The sequence below is a fragment of the Lagenorhynchus albirostris genome, chromosome 2 (assembly GCF_949774975.1).
Source record: "Lagenorhynchus albirostris chromosome 2, mLagAlb1.1, whole genome shotgun sequence".
Lineage (NCBI taxonomy): Eukaryota > Metazoa > Chordata > Mammalia > Artiodactyla > Delphinidae > Lagenorhynchus > Lagenorhynchus albirostris.
Window position 1 is genome coordinate 47,416,306 of NC_083096.1, and position 24,161 is coordinate 47,440,466.

Here is a 24,161-nt window from a genome sequence, read left to right on the forward strand (position 1 = left end):
AGTATTTTTAAGAACAGTTGTAGCGTACTCGTGGGAATTAGAAATGAGCGCTACTAGGGTAGGGGAAGGGAAGGGAAGAGAAAAAAAAAACATTAACGAGAGGAAATTTTCAGTGAAATTTATATTTTCAGTTGCACAAACTACTAGAGAAAAGGGGAAAGCCATGATGTGCCAAAAATCAGTTTTCCAATCACCTGTAAAGTGAATCTTACAAATGCTGAAAAGGCTATATTTAGTCCATTCAAACAAAATGGTCGAGACATTTATTATTTAATAATGTAAAGTTTCCATCAACCCACCAAACAACAACATGAAAGCTAGAACTCTAATAAAACCTTTCTCTAGCTATGGGGTCTTCAAGTCCATCACTCTGTCTCCCCAAATAGAGAAATCCACCATCCTGAATCTTTTTAGTCCTTTTCATATACCTTTCCTCTGATCTATATGCATATCTAACTAGACATACATACATATATATGCATGCATACATATATTTTAAGATTTACCTATTCTATTCTTTTTTTTTTTTTGCGGTATGCGGGCCTCTCACTGTTGTGGCCTCTCCCGTTGCGGAGCACAGGCTCCGGATGCGCAGGCTGCGCGGCATGTGGGATCTTCCCGGACCGGGGCACAAACCCACGTCCCCTGCATTGGCAGGCAGACCCCCAACCACTGCGCCACCAGGGAAGCCCTGATTTACCTATTCTTAACTTTATGAGAAGGTATGATATTTTATGTAATCTTTAGGGATTTCCTTTTTCACATCCTATAGCGATGCTAAGACTCACCCACGTGTGAATCACCAGAGTTATTCTTTCTGATGACTATTTAAATATCCCACTGTGTGTATGTACCCATTAATTCACCAGTAGATTTCTGGTGGTAACTACTGCAAGTATGTGGGTTGTTTCCGGGATTTTACTCTTACAAACATTTGCTACTCTGAACATCCTAGTTCATGTCTCCTACAGTACATTCGCCAAGTTTCTGTGGGTAAGTGTAGGTATGGAACTGCACTCATAGGATGTGTAAACGTTGAACTTTTGCAGATAATGCTCAACTGTTTCCTAAGGCATTCCACCATTTCATAAACCACTATGAGCAATGGATAAGAGATCCTGCTGATATTTATATTCTCCAATACTTGGCATCATCACTTAAAATTTTATTAACCAAATGGATATAAAGTAGATGTACCTTATTATGGTCTTGGTGTGCACTTTCCTATTTGCCAATGAGACTGAACACCCCATCATATGTACTAGCCAAATATCATTCCTCTTTGTAAAATGCCTATTTCCTTGTTTTTCTACTGAGTCATCTGTACTTTGCTTACTGATTTGTAGGAGGTGTTTATATTTTCTATACTAATCCTTTGTTGGCTATATTGGAATCTTCTAGCTTGTGGTTTTCCTTAAAGTATCCTTCGAATGAATACACGATCTTAATCTTAATATAGATGAATACCTCAGTCTTTTGTTTCATGGTTAATGCATTTCATGTTCTAAGAAATTCTTCCAGAAAGTATAGAACTATGTTGCCCAATATAGTTGTGGCTACTGAGCACATAAAATGTGCCTGGTCTAAACTGAGATGTGTTCTAAGTGTAAAATACACATACAGATTTTGAAGACTTAATATGAAAAAAACCCGCAAAAAAAAGTCAATATATTTTTTATATTGACTACATGATGAAAATATACTGAGTTAATTTTACCTGTTTTTTTCACCTTTTAAAATATGATGCTAGAAAATTAAAAACTGCATGTGTAGGCCACATTATATTTCTACTGGATAGTGCTGTCTAGATGTCTACTTATATATTCTACTCAAGAGTTTTAAAACTGCTTTGGCATTTAAGTCCTTATCTGGAGCTGATTTCTGTATCTGGTTATAAGGTAAGGATCCAAGTTCAAGTATTTCCTTATGGATGACCAACTGTTTCCAGCTCCATTTACTGAACAGTCCATTCCCTTTCCACTGATCTGACATGCCATCTGTCACTCACTCTATTATACCAAAGCTGCATGCAACACACAATCTGTTTCTACACTCTGTATTGTTGTTGGTCAAACTGTCATCTCATCTACTATACTAATTATTATAGGTTCAAATTAAGTTCTGAGATCTGTAAAGCAAGACCCTTCATTCTGCTCTTCTACAGGAGTCCTTGTTATTTTTGGCCATAAATCTTCCCTATAGGTATTTATAATCAGCCTATTAACAAAACCTACTGGGAATGGATTAGAATTGCATTCAGATGTGGATCAACTTCAGGCAAACTGACATCTATATTATATTGGCCGTGAACACAATCTGGTCTTTTCTAATGTCTTGTAATGAAGTTTTATTTTTCCTGTATAGGTTCTGCATATCTTTTTGTTGGACTTAGTCTTAGGTGTTTGACATTCTGACTAGCGCAGTGGTATCTTTAGTTGTTTTCTAGCTGTTTGTAATGTACACAATGCAACAGACTTTTGTATATTAACTTTTTCTCCCAGCCATATTGCTAAGTGTTTCTCTTTTTTTCGGCCGTGCGGCATGTGGGATCCTTATTCCCCGACCAGGGATTGAACCCGTGCCCCCTGCAGTGGAAGTGCAGAGTCCCAACCACTGGACCGCCAGGGAAGTCCCCTATTATTTCTAATAATTGGTCTTTTAAGTTCTCTTGGGTTTTCCCCGTAAAGTGACGTTTAGATAAGGTTCATCTGAAAAAGAACATATGTTTCTGCAAAGGTGTTTTTCCATTTTTACTGTGAATAATACATTAATATAGACAATCTTTCAAGAAAAGTTGACCAAAGCCACTTATTTTGGGGGAAACTAGTAATGATGATCCATGATGTTTCTAGTGTGACCTGGAATAATTTAAACTCTAAGAACATTGGTATGTTACCATGCTAGTAAAGAAAATACTGAAACATTTATTAGGATTAAGTTAATTGGGGGGGAAAACATTAGTTTTCAAAAGATTCTGAATGACAAAAGCAGCAAAAATTTTATCCTACGGAACAGATTTGATTTAAAAAGGTCATCTGAAAGACCATGCAAACTTTCTTACTTGCTTTAGCTCAACCATAAAGATCAAAATTTTGCTAAAACTAAGTATGATGAACAACAACGGCTATGGAATTATTTTCTAAAGAGGATGAGCTCCAATGAATGTTTTAAGTAACAGTAGCTTGGAAACAGTCTGAATGACATACTGTCCACCCACTAATACCTTCGTGTGGATATGTAAAACAGTGCCATAAAAACAAGTCACTGATTTATGGTATCAATCTCTGAATTATACAATTGTATAATAAGTTAATTCTATACAAGTTTTGCCAAGGACCAAAAGAGGATAGGGTGAAAAAAAAAAGAGGATAGGGTGTGAAAAAAATTCTAGTTTTTTCTTATTTCTGGCATGATTATCATTAATGTTGGAAAAGACTAAAGCTGCAAACATCCGAAAACACACCATTAACTATATTAAATTTAAAACTGTGGAAATTCCCTGGCTGTACAGTGGTTTGGACTCGGCGCTTTCACTGCCATGGGCCCGGGTTTGATCCCTGGTCAGGGAACTAAGATCCCACAAGCCAGGTGGCAGGGGGAAAACAATGTGAAGTTTATCACAGATAAATTTTCAATTCAAAGAAAAACTGGTTATTAAAATTCCATCAGCTATTCAGTGATAAATCATTAGTTCAGTTGCTGAATTATGCTAACTTAATGATCACTGCAATAATACTTACTTTACAATAAGAAGAGGTCTTTACTTTTAGAACTCTGTGCTTTAACAAAGGGAAAAAAGGGTTTAATGGCTTTGCTAAAAAAGGTGTCCAATATCTTAGTGACTGAAGTTCATAATTTTGATAGAAGTTGTAAGCTATGGGAAAATGGAAATAAAATAAAGACATTCTACTTCATTTCTCTTTATTCAGAATTTTAGCGCTGGTACCTTACCATCACTCTCAAGTTACTTACATTTATGTCTCTTTCATGTATTTCATCTACAATTACATGACTGATTCCTCGAATGCCTGCTTCTAATTTTCTTAGGAGTACACCTTGAAAAGAAAATCAGAGTAAACACTGGAGATGAGTTTCTATGTTTAAAGTAGGGAGGTAAGGAAAAGTGCAAAGAAACCGATTTCTAGACAATCAACTATGCTTCAACTACTATAACCCCAGCGTTTTAGGAAATAAATAATCATTGGTATATTTAAATTATTAAAGAAGTGATCATGTAGTCTGTAACACATTTGTCTAATGAAAACATATTTAACAGTTCCAACAACCTAAGCTGATTTCATTTGCTCTGCACTACAACAGCCAGCAGGTACATAACACCCTCCATGAAGAAAAAAATTGCCAAAAGTTCTATTTAAACAAGAATTCTGAAACTGGGTTCTTGATTTATTATTTCCAGTCATTCTGTGCTATTATCAAGTTTTCTTCACAAACACAACGTAAACCCCAAGTGAAAGGCCAAAATAAAACAGATTACTGACCCACAGTACAAAACATTATACTGGCATGAGGGCGGGGAAGTATAGACTCAAATCGAACACTATAGCCACAACTTTTTCCAGGCTCTTCTCCTCTCTCATATGCAACTCGCTCTGCCACAGAAACTGCACTGATTCTCCTGGGCTGAGACAAGACAAAAAAAAAAGTGATTTAGAAGATACAAAATTAGTTACACTTGTTTACTAGGGTTATTAAATCCCTGTCGTAAATCTGACCCACTGCCAGCTCAGTAATCAACAGAAACAATAATAGTAGTGATAACATTTAGGAAGCTCCAAAGTTTATTAAAGAAACAAAAAAAATACCACTTAATTCTATTGTAGACAGTTAAAAAAGCTGTTTTTCATTTTGTATATAAAGTGATTCCAAGGTTTTATAGAAAATAAAATTTCTTCACCATTGGCCCTAACTCTTAAATGGTATCAAGTGATTTTCCAGTAGGGAAGCAGACAGGTCACACGTGGAGAGCTTGTTCTTATAACTTCCTACCACAGTGCAGGCACACTGCACTGTGTTTAAAGAACTATTTAACTGAGATGTACGGGTTATTAGGAAGGTGAACAACCTCCTTTGCCATATCTACGATTCATTCACTTATTAACTCATAAAGCAGTCATAGCTTATCTGTATTGATATCACGTGCCACAAAAGGTGCTAGAGATTAAAAAAACACCTCAATGAAATCACTCCTCGTTTTGATGAGCTTATGTAGCTGGGAAAACTGAGTGTATATTACCTTTTCCAGCAATATACATGCTGTTAGCAATAAATATGCTGAACCCGAAGGACAATTATGGGTTAAAATTTTAAGTGTTGGACCTTAACTTTTATGAAAACTTCCAAAGTGTCCCCTGTCTTCTAAGTACACAAAACAGCATTTACTTGGTGGATACCATGGCTATTATGATATCCTGAATGTATAGCTATGGAGGTACATGCAGATTTAGACTAAATGCTTCCAGGTTGCCTTGTATTTGACTTTGTCAAAAAGTTCCTGATGATAGACTGTATTTTAGTTCCTAGACTGAGAAAGTTTTTTCCGAGTTCCATATTTAGTTAAGTACCTATGTGATTATACCCCAGGTTATATGACATGACCATTTAGGAAATCAGAGGCTAATACCATCTTAAAAAACAAAAACCAACCAAACCAAAAAAACCCCCAAACCAAAAAACCAGTAGCTTCACTAGAGCTATCAACATCCTTTTTTTTGCAGTACGCGGGCGTCTCACTGTTGTGGCCTCTCCCGCTGTGGAACACAGGCTCCGGACGCGCAGGCTCAGCGGCCATGGCTCGCGGGCCCAGCCGCTCCGTGGCATGTGGGATCTTCCCGGACCGGGGCACGAACCCGTGTCCCCTGCATCAGCAGGTGGACTCTCAACCACTGCGCCACCAGGGAAGCCCTCAACATCCTTTGAATTAATATAAAACACGATATATTAATTTCTATATCCCCTAACACAAGAGTCTCTTATGGTATGTGGCTAGTAACACATACAGGTGAAGTGTACAATCACCTAGTTCATATTTACCCTGTCCAGCAAGGTAAGGGATTAAAAGATGCCATCTCGAACATACTGTACATTTTCCTGAGCTTATATTCTTTCTGGTTTATGTGCCTTGTTTCGCTGAACAATGCTAGCTTTTAATGACCATTGCCAACCAGTTCTCTGCACCTCACTAACTCTGAATAAAAGTGTTACATGAAGGACTGAGTTATGCATTTGTCCATAAAGAGAAGCATTCTGCTATATACTTATGTCAGGGAATGTGAAGATGATATTCCACTGAAGGTATAAAATACAAAGTTTTTGGGCATTTTCAAGAAGTTCTTTGCATTCTACAAAGAATAGGTAAATGCTCAACACTATTATCGCTTTTCTCTCCTTTTGTCTTTCCTATAGTTTTCAACATTTCTACTAAATAGCTGGCTTCTGGAAAAACTTCAACTCAGTTAGGATATTGGACTCTTCTGAGGTGTATTTCTATGCTACTGGATACTCAAGGATTGCTTTTACCAGCTTGAGGCTACTTTCAGGTCAATCACCTTTGTAGTTTCCAGCCTTTTAAAGTGAATATGGATACAGTCCTCACCTCCCAAGACATCCACGACAGAGGCTGTTACAAATTAACATAAGAAGTGCTAAAACAACCATCTTCAGAAGCCCTACTGGCCAAATTTCCTTGAGTAAAAGTAGAAAACATCAATATCAAGATGACTATTCAAACAGCAAAGAAACAAATGACCCTACAATCTCCTTTCCATGTTTTGTATGCTTCTCTAACTTACCGCCTTCCAATTTCAACAGCCCTAACTTCAAAATAAACATTTAAAATACATATTAAAAAGAGAAGTCCTTCTTTTATTCATAACTGATCCAACTGGAAATCAGTATGATTCTTCCTGAGGGGAGTATGGCAAAATGCATAAAACTTAAATATGCATACCCTTTGACCCAACAATTCCAGGTCTAGGAATTTATTCCAATGAAATAATCCAATGAGAGTATAAAATGTATGTACAAGTATATTCATCCCAGCATACATAAATATCAAAATATTAGAAACAATCTTAAAGTATCTCCATCATTTAAGAATAAAATAAACGTATATGCATAAAATGGAAAATTATGAAGTCATTAGAAAATTATTCTGTTGCTTTAATAGCAGGTGTGCTGTTACATAAAGGGGACAAGTTAGGATGGTGTACATACAGTATATGTACATGAAGTCTGAAAGCATAAAGGCCAAAAGTAAAAATGATTACTTCTGGATGGTGGGATTCTGCATGGGCTTTGGTTTCTTTTAAAATTTACTTTATTTTCTAATTTTTTCCCCAATGGGTATATAATACTTTTAGAGTCAGAAAAAAGAAACTAAAAATAAAATCTTATTCTCAGTATAATTCTTAGCTCATTATAAATATCCGCAGGATACGCATTTTGTGTGGGAGAACAATGCTTAATGTAAAAGACTATTAATGTTTAAACACTTCTCAGACTGCGTGCTACCTGATAACCTATAAATAGGTTGCTCTATTTATCCCCTGAATATTTTCTCTCTTTTCCCTTGGATATTCAATAACTGTTTTACATACTGTCCTACAATGAATAAATACAAAGCAAGGTTCACCTTCTTTCTACACCCACAGAACTACCTTTCCACATATGGTTTAACTTATCCTCTGTTAAATATTCTATAGTATATAGAAATATTCTATATTCTATAAATAAATATAAAGATTCAAGACTACAGAGACCCCCCAGAACAATCATAATTAACATCTGTGTAACAACAGTAAAAACCATGACTGCATGTACTATTTTATTTGTGCTTCAGAATAACAATGAGATTTTTTTCCCGTTCTAATAGATAAAAACACAAGTTCACAGGTAAAGGTATTTTGCCTAAATTCATATACATGACTTCAGATGTAATACAAATTTTCTTTACTTCCAACTAAGCCTTTTCCCAATTATTCTGCCTCTTGTTATAATTTTATGTTGTATTTGGATTAAGTAACAGAATAACCCATTTAAGTGAGACTAGTAAAAAGTAGTGGTGATGAAAGCAAGGGATAATGTTAAGTCATTCCAACAGAATACTTCAAATTATCCTCCAGCATATGAGCTTTTCTTTACATTTTCACTGCGTATTTATCTGCTCTCATTTGCTCTGTACAATCTTATTACTCTTGCCTGGAGACCAGCCATAGCAGTAGTTAGTTCTAAGTGATTACCTCTTCTTCACAATTCTATGTTCACTTTAATTAATTAAAACAGCTAATATTACCGGTAAAACTTTCCATACCACAAGCAGCTAAAGGCCTGTCTCAAAGTGTTCTTTTGCAGTATTCAAAATCTGCATCCTTTATACCCCTCTTGACATTTATCCAGAACTGTAATTTCTCTTCTTAGCAATCTGTAACTGAAAGAGTACTGCTTTCAGAACTTTGCACCCCTATTTCTCATCTGGGTATTTAAATACATGGTAATAAACCTAGGCTGCAATAAAATACAAGATTTCTAAGGCATCAGATATCACAAAATATACCAGACTCCACTTTCTCTATTTTCTAACTTCTGAGTTTATTTTACATGACAGACAGCTGTATCCTGAAATGATGGTACCTTGGGGTACGTGCAGGACTGCCAAAATATTCACAGATGTTAATTTAACATACTTGATTTGCATCCTAGCAATTTTTTTTTTTCTTTTGCGGTGCGCGGGCCTCTCACTGTTATAGCCTCTCCCGTTGCGGAGCACAGGCTCCGGACGCACAGGCTCAGCGGACATGGCTCACGGGCGCAGCCACTCCACGGCATGTGGGATTCTCCCAGACCGGGGCACGAACCCGTGTCCCCTGCATCGGCAGGCGGACTCTCAACCACTGCGCCACCAGGGAAGCCCAACATCCTAGCAATTTTAATTCACCTCTCTCAACATCTTTAAGGTCAGAAAATAACTATTTCCTATTTTCAATTGTTGCACACTCACACCCTAAGTTTTAAGTGGCTTGAGTATGAATAGCCTGAAGGCACAAAAAGGATACAGTGAGTTTGGTATAGAATTTACACTAAAGCTGGTGGTAAGGTTATGAGTTAAGGTTTGAGCTACTCATTCTATTTTATTCTAGTTCATAATATCTCTCAACTTGTGCTCTATGACTTGAAATAACACATTTAACCAAGCACATAAAAAACTTAGGTAATGACTTCATGTGGTTTCCTATATATGACTGCAAGTGGAGGAAAAAGGAAAAATGAGGGCTTCCCTTGTGGTGCAGTGGTTAAGAATCTGCCTGCCAATGCAGGGGACACGGGTTCGAGCTCTGGTCCAGGAAGATCCCACATGCTGTGGAGCAACTAAGCCTGCGCGCCACAACTACCGAGCCTGTACTCTAGAGCCCGCAAGCCACAACGACTGACTCCGTGTGCCACAACTTCTGAAGCCCGCGCACCTAGAGCCCACGTTTCGCAACAAAAGACACCACAATAAGAAGCCCGCACACTGCAATGAAGAGTAGCCCCCGCTCGCCGCAACTAGAGAAAACCCACACAGGCAGCAACGAAGACCCAACGCAGCCATAAATGAATGAATGAATAAATAAATCAAAAGATGATACAACAGTGATATTACTACAAAAATTATTAATGCTGTCTCAGACTGCCTTAACAGAAGTACTATATAATACCACAATTATTAAGAACTGTATTCTACAATGACCAATCAGTATGTTCAGGCCTACCTTCTCAGGTAGGATGCTGATGCTTCGAATGTGCTTAACAACCTTAGACTCTATCTTCCTGGCTAAACTACAGTTGTTTATAAAACAAAGGAGATATACTAGGACACTATACAAACTTTTGAAGACTTACTATAGGTATGAGAAATCAGAGACTGATTTGGGGACAAGCACTAGGACAAAAAGATGGAAGCCACAGAATGTCGATTTCATGTGACAGGTCAGTCATTTGTCCAAAATCAGAAGACACAGGCTACATCTCCACACAACTGGAAATTTTCAAGCAGAAGTAAGGTGACCATCTATTATAAACATTCCACCCTGAGTAGAAAGATGGAATAATTCTGTGAAGTATCTTTCAATTTCATAAATCTATCACTTTATGAAGCAATATAAATAAAGAACTAGTGGATAAGTGAAAGTTGTTTTATACGCAAAAGAAGTACGTTTGTTACAGCCTACGTATAGAAATCTGTTCATTTTACAGATGAAACCACCAGAAATGTCCAAATTATTTGGGAAGGGACACAAGTTAGTAAGCAAATTATACAAAGTTGAAGACCACAGTACAAAAACTATTTTTGTCTGGAACAAACAGAAGCCATTTTTGTCTGGAACCATTTGGATTTGATGTCAGACAGCAGGCGAAAAAAAATCACTTCTCACTTGGGCGGGAGTTAGTTTTTTTCATACTCATGACATGCAAACAACTTCTGAGTGAGACCATAGGTGTTCAGCTCATTTGGTGAATTCAGCATTTCTGTGTATATGGCTGAATTGTTTTGAATTTAAAAATGGAGAGTGGTAGTAAGGAAGGAGGGCAGAGCAGAGCTCAAAGTTCTTCTGTAAAATGGCGCCCTCCTGAACAATACACCTCCTGAAAAATCAGATAAGCATTAAGAGCAAGTATATTATATTGATGTACTTGAGGTTGGAACTTCTGCTGTGAGGCAAAGAAATCATAACCAGTTTTGGGAGTGAGAAGGGCAATCAAAGAACATTTTGAGAAGAAGAAAGCTAAGGGTCCTATCCCAGAAAAATGGAGACCTATCATATTTTTTTCAAGCTTATAATATCATCCATTTTAAATGCATTCCTTCAGTCATCTTTTAAAGGCCCCGCCAAACCCAACTCTCCTATAAAATACAGAGGCCAATTTTAAGATATACTTCATTTCAGACATGTTAAAAAAATATGGTTTATACATGTCCACATAAATGCATGTGTACAAACATCTTTTGCTATTTCAAGATTCATGACTCTACCCTGAGTATCAATTAAGCTTCCCAGGTTAAGAATCCCTAAGTCAAGGTCTGAGCTAGCCTGAGAGGTAGTATCTGGCTACTTGCAATGCTCTCCTTTCAAGTGCCAGAAGTACAGGGTTAGAGCTGACAGGAACCGCTTTAACCTAAGAAGACTGCTCTTGCCTAAGCACTGCAACAAACTTGCAGGCACTGCTTACTGCTAGCAAGGTAACAACAGGATGTAGCAGTCAAAAGGGGGAATACTGAAGGCCAACTGTTTGGTTATGAATCCTAGTTTCAACAACTTCCTGTGTTAACCTTGGACAATTTTAAATCTCTTTGTGCCTTAAGTTACTAAAAGAGAAATATTAAATAATATAGTACTTACATCTTAGCGTCATAAACTTTAAATGAGTTAAAAAAAAATATCAACTGTTTAAAACAGAAGCTGGATAGAACTACCATACGACCCAGCAATCCCACTAATGGGCATATACCCTGAGAAAACCATAATTCAAAAAGAGTCATGTACCACAATGTTCACTGCAGCTCTATTTACAATAGCCAGGACATGGAAGCAACCTAAGTGTCCATCAACAGATCAACGGATAAAGAAGATGTGGCACATATATACAATGGAATATTACTCAGCCATAAAAAGACACGAAATTGTTATTTGTAGTGAGGTGGATGGACCTAGAGTCTGTCATACAGACTGAAATAAGTCAGAAAGAGAAAAACAAATACCGTATGCTAACACATATATATGGAATCTAAGAAAAAAAAAAGGTCATGAAGATCCTAGGGGTAAGACGGGAATAAAGACACAGACCTACTAGAGCATGGACTTGAGGATGTGGGGAGGGGAAGGGTAAGCTGTGACAAAGTGAGAGAGTGGCATGGACATATATACACTACCAAACGTAAAATAGATAGCTAGTGGGAAGTAGCCGTATAGCACAGGGAGAGCAGCTCGGTGGTTTGTGACCGCCTGGAGGGGTGGGTTAGGGAGGGTGGAAGGAAGGGAGACGCAAGAGGGAAGAGATATGAGAACATATGTATATGTATAACTGATTCACTTTGTTATAAAGCAGAAACTAACACACCATTGTAAAGCAATTATACTCCAATAAAGATGTTAAAACAAACAAATAAACAAACAAAACAGAAGCTGGTGTATAGTAAGCATTCAGCTAAAGCCAACCATTTATCTGTTTTTCTATCTTTTTCTATCTTGTTTACTCTTGCTCTGACTGGTTTTTATTGAACATTGAGGTGATAAGATAAAGAGAACCAAGGTTTGGATGTAAACTTAAGGAGAAAGTACTCTGTTTTGTTCAATTCTAGGCCCAAAGACTCCCTCTAGCCCAGACAAAAAGAATCCTTCACATGGTTCAGTTTAACTTATCCGTGAGTTATACTGGAGATTAACACAGACTTAAATTCCTTTCACGCCTTTTTCTTTTTTTAATTTAAAAGGGCCTAACACTCTACCACTTTCAGAATTTGTCACTACAAAGGGGAGTTGATCAAAGAATTAGGAATGGTCAGGCTTCTAGGTGTTTCCACCTCTCAAACCCTATCCACACCAGGCACACACCTCGTAAGCTGGCTTGCTACTTACCTGAGTTACTACAATATTACACTCTGCTGCTCGGTCATTCTGGATAAAGTCATCTAGAATAAACTGGGGAACTTGTGTGGTTTTACCACATCCAGTAGCGCCTCGGATAATAACAACTGGATTTTGACTAATTTCTTCCAGGATTTCACTTTCAAATTTCTTCACAGGCAGTAACTCTCTCTCCTGTAAGATCTGTATTAGAAAAGTTACACCTTAAATTTCTACCAATATACATATTAGAAACAACTATCTTAATTCTAAAAAAATCTGCCATCTCTATAAAAAGTTATTCCTTTCCACTGGCTGCATATTCAAAATATACTTTTTCATAAAAGAATGTATATATTTATACCTCTAGTTGAACGGTCTCTTTCCATTAAATTTCTGAAGAATCTATCTTTTGGCCTTATCCACACCCTTATTTTCCTCCTTTTCTCCCTAGATATTACATATACATTCCCTTTCTTCTAACATTTTAAGTTGTTTCATTCAGAAAATACCAAAAAACTACCAAAAAAAAAGTTATTATCCCACATCTTCCACTTTAAGAATCACAGGCCCTTAACTCACAACTACCCTCAGAGGTAACTAGGATTAGCAGTTAGGTTAGTATCTTTGATCTACCTTACTAGAAAGGGCAAAAACATTATTCGCTGTCCTTCTGCCCATACCTAGAAAGTTCTGAGACTGCGAGCACCTTATGTCTAAATACTTCACAGACTTACTGCTTGCAAATCATGATCCTGTTCCAGCTGATACATTAATTCACTCTTGAGGTCCATGCTTATTTGTTCTGGAGTAGCCTGTAAAATGAGAAGGCAACAATCACACAAAAGCGTAATTCAGCTTCAAAATGAATCATTTTTTATCTAGATATCCTAATGAAATATATTCAAAAGTAAAACACGAGAGTCTGATCTCAAAAATAATGTTGCACTCACGTAAGCCAGGGGCCCCTCATCAATGTTGCTACTAGTCCAAGGATTCCAGTTGGATTGTGGAGGTGACCAAGGAACCACGCCCACTTGGTTCTGCCGCTGAGATGGCTCAAAATGAGCCAATTTGCCAAGGTTGAGTACAACAGGCACAGAAGGATCATCAGGCTATTAAAAATAACAGAAAACAAAACAAAACCAAAAAACAATACTAGTTGTTTGTCTGACTAGAGAAGTACAATACAAAGGTAAACTAAATAGCTGTATGCTTACTAGGGGCACGATCTCAAGATTTAGCTCTTGAATGATGTTCTGCAGCTGATGCTCCAAATCTTGAGAAAGGTTAACTTTGTAAGGCTCCACCTGCAGAAGAGGGATGGCCATGAAAATCATGTAACATACACACAAACACTACTCAAATCTACTACAGTAGGGTTAAGAGTATGCAGTCAACATTAGGTCTACAATAGTCCTAAAGCCAACAAGTCAGTTCCCTCGTGAACGAATTACTTAATGATGATTAGTAGGGCCATTTCCATTTCTTGAGGCGAGAGTCCCAGAACTATCAAACTTCTTTAGCCAAATATTAAACAGAAGCTAAATTGAATCTTACAATATCTCTTTGGGCTACTAAGTCTAAAGACTCACTGTCTCTCCTTCTTTCTTCTTTGTAAGTCCAGAGTAAGCTTCAATCACTCCAAGGTGGTAGAGTTGTCTGACAAGTGACAGCGCACAGGACTGTGCTGCCAATTTTTTATTTGATCCATGTTCGCGTGCAAAAATCCCTATAATTTAAGGTCAGGATTATCAACGACAGAAGGATAAATCGTCTAAGTAAAGAAAACATCTCAACATAAGCAACTAGGAGGTAAGGTACAAAAGCTGCCCTAAAATACAGAGTACGTTATGAGTTCTAAGTTCCTTTTCATTCTAACTGTTAACCAAAAGCCATACTTTAACAGCTTATCAACTAAGTAGCCAACCATCTTGATTACAGGCACACACTAAGACACATAAAAATCATTATCAAAGCAAATAACCTATTTCAACAAAGTTGTTATTATTAACATCATTTGGCATTAAAACAGGGGAAGAAAAGAGAGTTTAACTTCTGAAAAGTAAAGGATCAAAAAGCAAATCAAAGGAAAGAAAATGGGCCCGAAGTGCCTAGACCAGGAGACACCAATCTTCTTCTATAAAGGGTCAGAAAATAAATATTTTAGGCTTTGCAGGCCACATCGTCTGTCACAATTACTCAGCTCTGTCTCTCAAGTGTGAAAGCATTCACTGACAATACTTAAACCAGGGTTTGACGAACCTATGGGCCCAGGAACTAAAAACGTTGTAAAAATTTTAAAGAGTCATAAATATAAGACAGAAATAATGTGTGATATATGTGACCCACTAAGCTTAAAATATTTATCTGGACTTTTACAGAAGTTTGCTCTTCCCTGACATAAACAAATGACTGTAGCTGTGTTCCAATAAGTTTAAAATAAACTCCCATTCACACAGAGTAATTTATCTTTAAGGTCTAGGATAAAAAAATTCAACATCATCTCCTCGTGATTCATTCAAAGGCTTGATTCTATTAGAAGTCTTTGATATACTAAATTTAAGTCATCAGAGTTAGTTGCAGAATTCTCAAGCTGGAAAGAATCTTCAGCCATTTCTCCTAATTTTTAGTGAAGTAAATTGAGTCCCAGCAATGTAGGTGTGATTTATTCAAAGTCACAATACTCGCTAGTAACAAAACCAGGTACACAGGGCTATTCCGTACTTTCAAGCATGACACACTGCTTGCTTTAAACTTACTAAGAATAAAAGCAATATATCTTTGCCTTTCTACTTCCTTTATGAATAACCCCAACCTATTCCTTAAGTGCTTCCTCAGGGTAAACTTCTCACCTTTTCTTCTTGACTCCGTGACTCTTATAAATGCTCACATTCACTTTTAGGCCTCCAATCCTGTCATCTGATTAACTCCTTTCTAAATGTCACCTAGCTAGCCTTACCCAAAGGAATTATATCTTTTATGTAGAAAGATAAAAAAAAATTTTAAAATTCTTTGACAGTGGCAGATTCTTCAGTAGCCTACCACCTCTTACCCTTTGAAATGTAAACTAACACAATCTTTCTTTTCACATGCAAAAATGGGAAAGTGGGCCTTCTAATATTCTAAAATACCCTAAATGCTACCTTATATCATGGACTCCATCAAATTAATAAAGCTTGCATATATGTGGCTCAAGACTTTAAAGCGAATACTACTCCACTATACAAGGCTCAGAGTATCAGGGAAGCACTTACTTCTGCCCAGCTGCTTGATATAAATGGTCATTTCTGCAATAAAGCTCCTGTAAGAATATATATAAACAAGGTTAGAAATTTCACTCTTAGAAATTATTAAATCCAGGACTCCCCAATCAGGCAGGCTTTCCAACTGCTTAGGCAAATCAAAGCAAAAAACCACTGTAAACACTTATATCTGTTCAATCCTAGAACAAATGAAGTACATAAACTTTAAATAATGCACAACATGGCACGAGACAGCTGTAATCAAAGTTGATGAACCAACTGTTCACGAAAAGAAAATGTTAGGGTTTTTGGTTCTATATTTACTTACTTTTAACTCTCATTTCACAGGTTGCAGTCTTAATAGCTAGAATACATTCAGTGAAAAGGAATTTTCCACTCAGCTTGAGGCCGAGAAATAAAATAGGCCTAAAACCCCTTAAATTATAGTTGTGATTGTTTTAAGATTCCTTTGCATGGGCCACCCACTAATGATTTCAATCTGCTAAGATAAGCTAAATATATGCAGGTATGCACACATACACATGGGTGTACAACCACTGTGCACATGTCAGTGGTTCCTGAGGCGGGGGTCTGATATCTGCCTGCAGTTGGAAGCAGCCCTTGATAACAAAAAATTTAGCTTACTTACATCACACTTTATTTAAATCAGGTCCTGAAGAATAAAATATTTTTGAAAATTATAGCTATAATTGCTAGCAGATTCTAGGGAATAAATTTAGGTTTTAACAAGGGCAAAAATGCCCTTTGAAATCTATGCTTTCTGATCCCTTCCACTACTCATGTACATTCTAACCTTGAGTTTGTGCTGTGAATAAAAGGTTAGGTGAGACTTTAGAAAAAAAATAAATGTTAGACTCCTTCCTATACCTCATGTGAACTGACCTTCAGGCACAGCGGCTTCAGGGGTCAAAGGCCACTGGCTTTCAAGGGAACAACATCCACCCTTTCATTAATGACACCGATGCCAGTATGTTTCTCAGCCAGGCTTAAAGTCAGCACTCAATCTCATTCTCCTCCACCTAGGGGGAACAGCAACACCAGAAATCAGTTTACAATAGCTTCCCATGTGATTGCTTAGTTCAGCCTAAGCAGCAGCACATGTGTGTATGAACACAGACCTCTGGTGTTGCTGTCTGTTATGCCTTTAAATAAAGGACATATAAAGAGCAATGCTGTCCTAGCTCCCCCAACTTCTCTGCCTTCCTCATCATAGCCTGAATTCTTCAACTTTGTATCAGAAGCCAATAAGACACTTAAAAAAAAAAGTTTATAATAAGCTTGAGGCATACTTAAATTATCTAACTGTTCTTAAAGTCACCAATTGCTACTAAGCCCAATCAGTGCAGAAAAACAAAATATTTTTTTAAAAAATCATCAACAAATGAATCTTTCCTTTATGATCTTTGAGGGTTTAAAAAAGTCTGACGTCAAATTTAAGTATTTGAGAATTCAGGATTGAACAAAACAGTGCGAAGCAGGGGGAACCGTGCTCTGAACATCATTTTGACCAGTGTCAAAGTTTTTTGTTAGTTATAATTATTTTAGGGCTGCTAGATGCAACCAAAGAACCCTTTGATTTTCAAGGGAAAAACTTTTGATGTATTTTGAATAATTTATTTCATATAAGGACAGCAAATTAAATCATCCAGATTTCCATTGTAACATTCCCTCCCTTCCAATAAAATATAGTGCCCCCAGAAGAGTCTAATCCATATGAGCCTTCCTGGGAGTAATAATTACTACACCCTGGAATGCTCTCAGGAAGAACAGCAAGCAGGCTGAGAAACATACTGTCACTGTTAGAACAACCTCCTCCCTTTATGTTCAGTTTTATAAATTTAACAGAATAAAAGTGTGCTAATTTAACTCACATACAAAGATTGAGGCTCTCCTTCAGCTTTACAATAAGCCCTTAAAACTTCAATAATAGGACTGAAGAGCTGGCAACTTTCCAAGCTGATGGGAACTTTGGATCTAGATGCAATGCCATCTACCTCTGAACACTCTAAACTTAAGTGTCTAACTTGATACGTTGAAGAAATAAACATTATAACTGCCTCTAATACCACAGTGAACAATAAACTCACTACCTCTGGCTGATTTTTTAAGTCAATTATGGACAAACCACTACTTGTGGCTACGAGTTTTGCCTCTCAGATTCATACGAGAACCTAAAAGTCTAGCAACACAAACAGCAGATTTTTGCATAACTTCTTACACAGCTAAAATCACACTCCTAAGTGAAAACCATGGTAAACTGCACATTACAAATCAATAACAATTTTTCTTGGGCAAAATAACATATCTTTTCTCAATTTGCTGCTAATCCACAAACTGAACCAGATAGCACGTACAAAAATAGAATGACTGACTATACAAAACCCTAACTTACTACAGAAGGCAAAGAGTGAAACAAGCAAACCTGTTGTGATCAGGACCCACTTGGGTGTACTTATATTCTCCTTGGATCTTTTCTTTTTGGAAATATTGGTTCAGACGAGCCTTAGCATTTTCCAAGGTCCAGTTTCCATGTAGCCCAGCATTTAAATCCACTTCTTCGGATTCAAGGGTCTGTTGAATCAATGATAATTAAATTTGGCTCCACTAAGTTTAGTTTAGTTATGTACACTTAACGCACAAAAATAACTTTTTTGTACCATGCTTTATAATGCAAAAGTTGTTTAATAGTTTCTAATCCTAGTCAAAATTGAGCCAGAATTTAGTTTTTACTCCATGTGATGGCCCTATTGTATAAACAAGCTATTAGTTAATGTACTGTATTTAAACTGTTCCAAAGAAACCTTTGACAAAATTTTTTACGCTGGTTTTAACACTTTACATATATCAAGTGGAAAAGTAAGTGTTCTGTCTTATGAAAACGCCTTTACCATGAGTGCTCATGAAAGGACGTTTACTGAGGCACCTACATTTCCTACAAAGCAGATGAAGAGATCTTTTATTAACACTATGAAAAATTGTTTTATTTCACAGGCAATTCTAATGACCAGATTTAACAGGCAGCTTAGGTTTATGGTGTTTTGGGTGAACAATCAGTCTCAAATAACTACTTAAAACAATCACCAACTTATTAAGTTGCAAATATCTTAAACCTTGCCATGAACCAAGTCCTAAATCACATTCCAGGAGGTGTAACACAGGGTTACAGCCTTACCGCTTGTACTTCTTGTTCTTCTTTTCTTGAGTAATAATCCTTCAAATTGGCTCCTCGATCCCAGGTGGGCCCAGGAGCACCATAGCCAGAGGCCCCAATTCCAGAATTATTTTCTATTACGGGAAGAAAATGATTGTTCCCTTGATAAATCAAACTGTATGAAGATCCTAAATATTTTTTAAAAATACTCCTAATTTAGATTTTAGCACTCCATTATTAGAAATCCAACGTTTCAGTTATTTGGAAATGGGCCTGAAACCTCTATGACTTACCTGAAAAGTGTTACATGACTGAATACAGGTCTAAATTGCTAATTCCAAAGATGGTATACAGGGGGGTGCTACAAGTAATGATCATAAGTGACTGATAACCCAGCATACGTTATCAATGTAGCTTTAAGTTGTTGCATATGTATTGGGTTGGCCAAAAGGTTCATTCAGATTTTTCCTGTAAGATGGCTCTAGGAGCACTTAAAGTTGTCTTTAACTTCATTTAAAACAATTTTGTTAGATTGTATGTGACAGCTGTCATATCAGCGAGCATTTAATAAAAGACTTATCTAAATTGGTGAATTTTTGTGTAGCCATTTTTTTTTTTTTTTTTTTTGCGATACGCGGGCCTCTCACTGCTGTGGCCTCTCCCGTTGCGGAGCGCAGGCTCAGTGGCCATGGCTCACAGGCCCAGCCGCTCCGCAGCATGTGGGATCTTCCTGGACTGGGGCACGAACCCGTGTCCCCTGCATCGGTAGGCGGACTCTCAACCACTGCGCCACCAGGGAAGCCCTGTGTACCCATTTTAATACTGAAGATGGAAGGAAAAAAAGCAACATTTTCGGCATATTATGCTTTATTATTTCAAGAAAGGTGAAAACGCTACCGAAATGCAAAAGAAGATTTGTGCAGTGTATGGAAAAGGTGCGGTGACTGATCGAACGTGTCAGAAGCGGTTTGTGAAATTTCGTGCTGGAGATTTCTCCACGGTCAGGTAGACCAGTTGAAGTTGACAGAGATCAAATCGAGACATTAATTGAGAACATTCAATGTTATACCACATGGGAAATAGCTGACATGCTCAAAATATCCAAATCAACTGCTGAAAATCATTTGCACCAGCTTGGTTATGTTAATCACTTTGATGTTTGGGTTCCACGTAAATTAAGCAGAAAAAGCTTCTTGACCGTACTTCCTGCGTGTGATTCTCTACTTAAACATAATGAAAATGCTCCATTTTTATTTATTTTTTAATTATTGCTTTAAAATTTATTTTATTTATTTATTTTTGGCTGCACTGGGTCTTCGTTGCTGCTTTCTCTAGTGGTGGTGAGCGGGGGCTACTCTTAGTTGCACTGTGTGGGCTCTAGGCGCACGGGCTTCAGTAGTTGTGGCTCGCGGGCTCTAGGGTGCAGGCTCAGTAGTGGCGCATGGGCTTAGTTGCTCCATGGCATGTTGGATCTTCCTGGACCAGGGCTCAAACCCATGTCCCCGGCACTGGCAGGCGGGTTCTTAACCACTGTACCACCAGGGAAGTCCCAAACGTTCTGTTTTTTTTTTTGCGGCACGCGGGCCTCTCTCACTATGGATCGCTGGCTCAGCAGCCATGGCTCACGAGCCCAGCCACTCCGCGGCATGTGGGATCTTCCCGGACCGGGGCATGAACCCGCGTCCCCTGCATCGGCAGGCGGACTCCCAACCACTGCGCCACCAGGGAAGCCCCCAAACGTTCCGTTTTTAAAACAAATTGTGACAGGTGATGAGAAGTGGGTACTGTACAATAATGTGGAACAGAAGAGATCATGGGGCAAGCGAAATGAACCACTACCAACCACAACAAAGGCCTGTCTTCATCCAAAGAAGGTGATGTTGTGTATATGGTGGGCCTGGAAGGAAGTCCTCTATTATGAGCTCCTTCCAGAAAACCAAACCATTAATTGCAACAAGTACTGCTCCCAATTAGACCAACTGAAAGCAGCACTCGACGAAAAGCGTCTGGAATTAGTCAACAGAAAACGCATAACCTTCCACCAGGATAATGCAAGACCACATGTTTCGTTGATGACCAGGCAAAAACTGCTACAGCTTGGCTGGGAAGTTCCGATTCATCCACCGTATTCACCAGACATTGCACCTTCAGATTTCCATTTATTTAGCTCTTTATAAAATTCTCTTAATGGAAAAAATTTCAATTCCCTGGAAGACTGTAAAAGGCACCTAGAACAGTTTTTTGCTCAAAAAGCTAAAAAGTTTTGGGAAGATGGAATTATGAAGTTGCCTAAAAAATGGTAGAAGGTAGTGGAACAAAAGGGTGGATACGTTCGTTGTTCAATAAAGTTCTTGGTGAAAATGAAAAATGTGCCTTTTATTTTTACTTAAAAACCAAAGGCACTTTTTTGGCCAACCCAATAATAGCTGATTAAATGATAAAATGGTTTCTTTGCTAAGTATGATCCTGAAAGAAAGCTAACTACCAGTGCTAGAGACGGAAATAAGGAGAAGCTTAAAAGGTGTTCAAAAGTGATGAATCTTGACGAGAAAGCAGAATAACTAAAAATAGCAGTTAATATTGACTGAAACTCTATCAAGTTTATTATATGCTTTTTAAAAGTTTACTCTTCATAATAATCTTATAAGTAAGTACTACTGTTATTCTTGTTTCATAAACACTGGATCTGAGACTTAGGCAATTTGACAAATATTCCACTTAATCTACCCTACAGCGGACACACTAATAAAGTTTTGGTATATATAGAATTCAGCAATGACTGGGATCCATAAGGCAAACAAACAAGCCTACAATATATTTGGTAGAAATAAGTTAGAAACAAGAAAGGGCAGTAAATAAGACCCCTTTAACCAAATGTTCTAGCCTGTGCAAAATCTATCCAGGGATCAAAAACTAGTAAAAGCTAAAGACAGCAAGGAATTGAGCTGTACCAATTTATAAAAGAGATTAAATAATTTGGTGGTATTATATAGTTCTTAGGTTCTCTGAAAATTATGAGTTTACTATAGTTATTTCTATCTATCCAAGTGAGAAAGAAAGATGATGACCATGCAAGATCATGTATCTTACTCTCAGTCATGTGCACACATTCAAGTCCCTTACCTGTCTTGAGAGCCAGATGTGGAGGAAGAGGTCCTCCCATGGTTGTTGGTAAACCTCCACCAGTATCTGCTGTGCTGTCAGGTACATCAGTAATTGGGGGCGGAGGGGGTGCTACCTGCAAGAGTTTGAAAAGTCAAGGCAGTGTCAGTAATTTCGCCTCCAGAGACTATTAAATTCTTTTATTCTTAGAGGAGGTCCACGTGTCACCCCTCCTTTCCTCATAATATTAACATCTTTGTTTTTCAGTATTATAAAACTGTTATGCTCTCATTTCAGGCAGTAAAAATATTCATAATTTTCCATCTGGAGATTACATAATTATGTAGATGAATACAGTTTTTCCACAAAAAGTGGGATCTTTTTTCCACAAAAAGTTTATGCTGTATCGTTAATTTATCTTTTCCACTTAGTATCTTTTTTTAAATAAAATATCTATTTATTTATTTATTTGGCTGTGTCAGGTCTCAGTTGCGGCACATGGGCTTCTCTCTAGTTGTGTTGCTCGGGCTCTAGAGCACCCACGCTCAGTAGTTGTGGAATGCATGGGCTTAGCTGCCCCACAGCACGGGGGATCTTAGTTCCCCCCAACTAGGGATCGAACTCACATCCCCTGCATTGGAAGGCAGATTCTGAACAACTGGACCACCAGGGAAGTCCCTCCACTTAATACCTTTATAAATATGTTCAACTTCCAAGAAGCATCTGTTAAGAGACATCTACGTGGTAGACATTATTATGGGTACTGAGGATAAAATAATGAACCAACCAGATGTTCTGTAGTTACAGAGCTATATTCAAACAGCTACATTCTAATTCTGTATTCTTACAGAGCTAAATAAACAACAAATAAATACACAGTATGTCAACTATAATACAATACTACCAGAAAAGAAAAATAGGAACTGTTAAGAGATCACAGTCTCCATGTTAGCAGACATTCAGATTGTAGCCAATCTTAAATCATAAAACAGCATTGCCATAAACTCTTTGTACTTTGGCTTATTTCTTTTGAGAAAAATTCACGGAAGGGAACTTCCTGGGTTAAAAGGCATCAAGATTTAAAAAAGCACCATAGCGCTCTACAGAAAGGCTGACTTCCAAGCTTGCACTCTATATGAGAACCTACTTCCCCACAGCCTCACCAATCCTCGGAATTACAGCATACGTCTTACATCTTTACCAGTATTAGTTTTGTTTTGTTGTTATGGTGACCGGTTATTTTCATTTACATTTTATTTGCCCATTACTCTATCTGGATAATTCATCATTCCCACTAATTTCTAAGAATTTAGTATTTCAGTGCTATTCACTGTGTCATACACGTTGCAAAATAATTTGTCCTTTTCCTTTTATCTTTGTTAAACGCTGCTTAACGTTATTTTGTTTTTGTTTCCGCAGTCAAATCTAGTTTCTGCTGTGACACCTCAGTAAAATGGCCTTTCCTATCCTGAGACCTGTTCTACGTTATTTGCATACACACATAGGCACATGTATGCATATACCATCCCTCCCCATCCTGAAACTAGTATCATGCAAATTTAGTTACTGCAAACTAAAAATAACTAAAAATCTTTATTAATATATAGTAGGAATGGCTAATACTTTTAACTTCTTCAAATTCTTCAGCAATAATTTTTCCTAATTACCCTTTTCATCTATTTTACCAAATATTATGTTAAATTTATAGAACTTACTCAGGGAGAACGGACTTCCTGACAATGAGCTGGCTGCTGTCTTACAATAACACTCCCACCGGCTGACATCTTCCAGTAACACGCGCGCCCAAATATGTGGCTCTACATTTCATCACTTTTCTATCTGCTGAGACAATTCCCCACAGATATCTCAAGCTTTTTCAAGTTTTATTTAAACATTTTTTCAAGGATGCTTGGAGAGCAAATAAACTTGCAAAATGAAGACAGTATCTTCCTCCAGGGTAGGAGGCAGGTTTGTTTCCTAACAAGTATGATGAAGATAGCCGGCAGGTTTGCCAGCAGCCCC

The 24,161-nt window shown here is 37.6% G+C and overlaps 1 protein-coding gene across 2 annotated transcripts in view; it reads right to left on the reverse strand.

The window, feature by feature from the left end:
- DHX9 (DExH-box helicase 9) overlaps nucleotides 1-24,161 on the reverse strand; it is a 56,869-nt gene that overhangs the window by 18,114 nt on the left and 14,594 nt on the right. Inside the window, exons 4-14 of one of the 2 annotated variants that reach the window (XM_060131957.1) lie at nucleotides 22,161-22,275; nucleotides 19,059-19,171; nucleotides 18,309-18,457; nucleotides 15,878-15,924; nucleotides 14,216-14,352; nucleotides 13,841-13,930; nucleotides 13,574-13,735; nucleotides 13,358-13,435; nucleotides 12,633-12,824; nucleotides 4,500-4,641; nucleotides 3,973-4,055 (exon numbers count right to left, since the gene is read on the reverse strand). In XM_060131957.1, the coding sequence (XP_059987940.1) occupies nucleotides 3,973-4,055; nucleotides 4,500-4,641; nucleotides 12,633-12,824; nucleotides 13,358-13,435; nucleotides 13,574-13,735; nucleotides 13,841-13,930; nucleotides 14,216-14,352; nucleotides 15,878-15,924; nucleotides 18,309-18,457; nucleotides 19,059-19,171; nucleotides 22,161-22,275 (1,308 nt within the window). Of the gene's footprint in view, nucleotides 1-3,972; nucleotides 4,056-4,499; nucleotides 4,642-12,632; nucleotides 12,825-13,357; nucleotides 13,436-13,573; nucleotides 13,736-13,840; nucleotides 13,931-14,215; nucleotides 14,353-15,877; nucleotides 15,925-16,768; nucleotides 16,887-18,308; nucleotides 18,458-19,058; nucleotides 19,172-22,160; nucleotides 22,276-24,161 lie in introns of those variants that run through there. The other variant, XM_060131965.1, reaches the window with a different exon arrangement.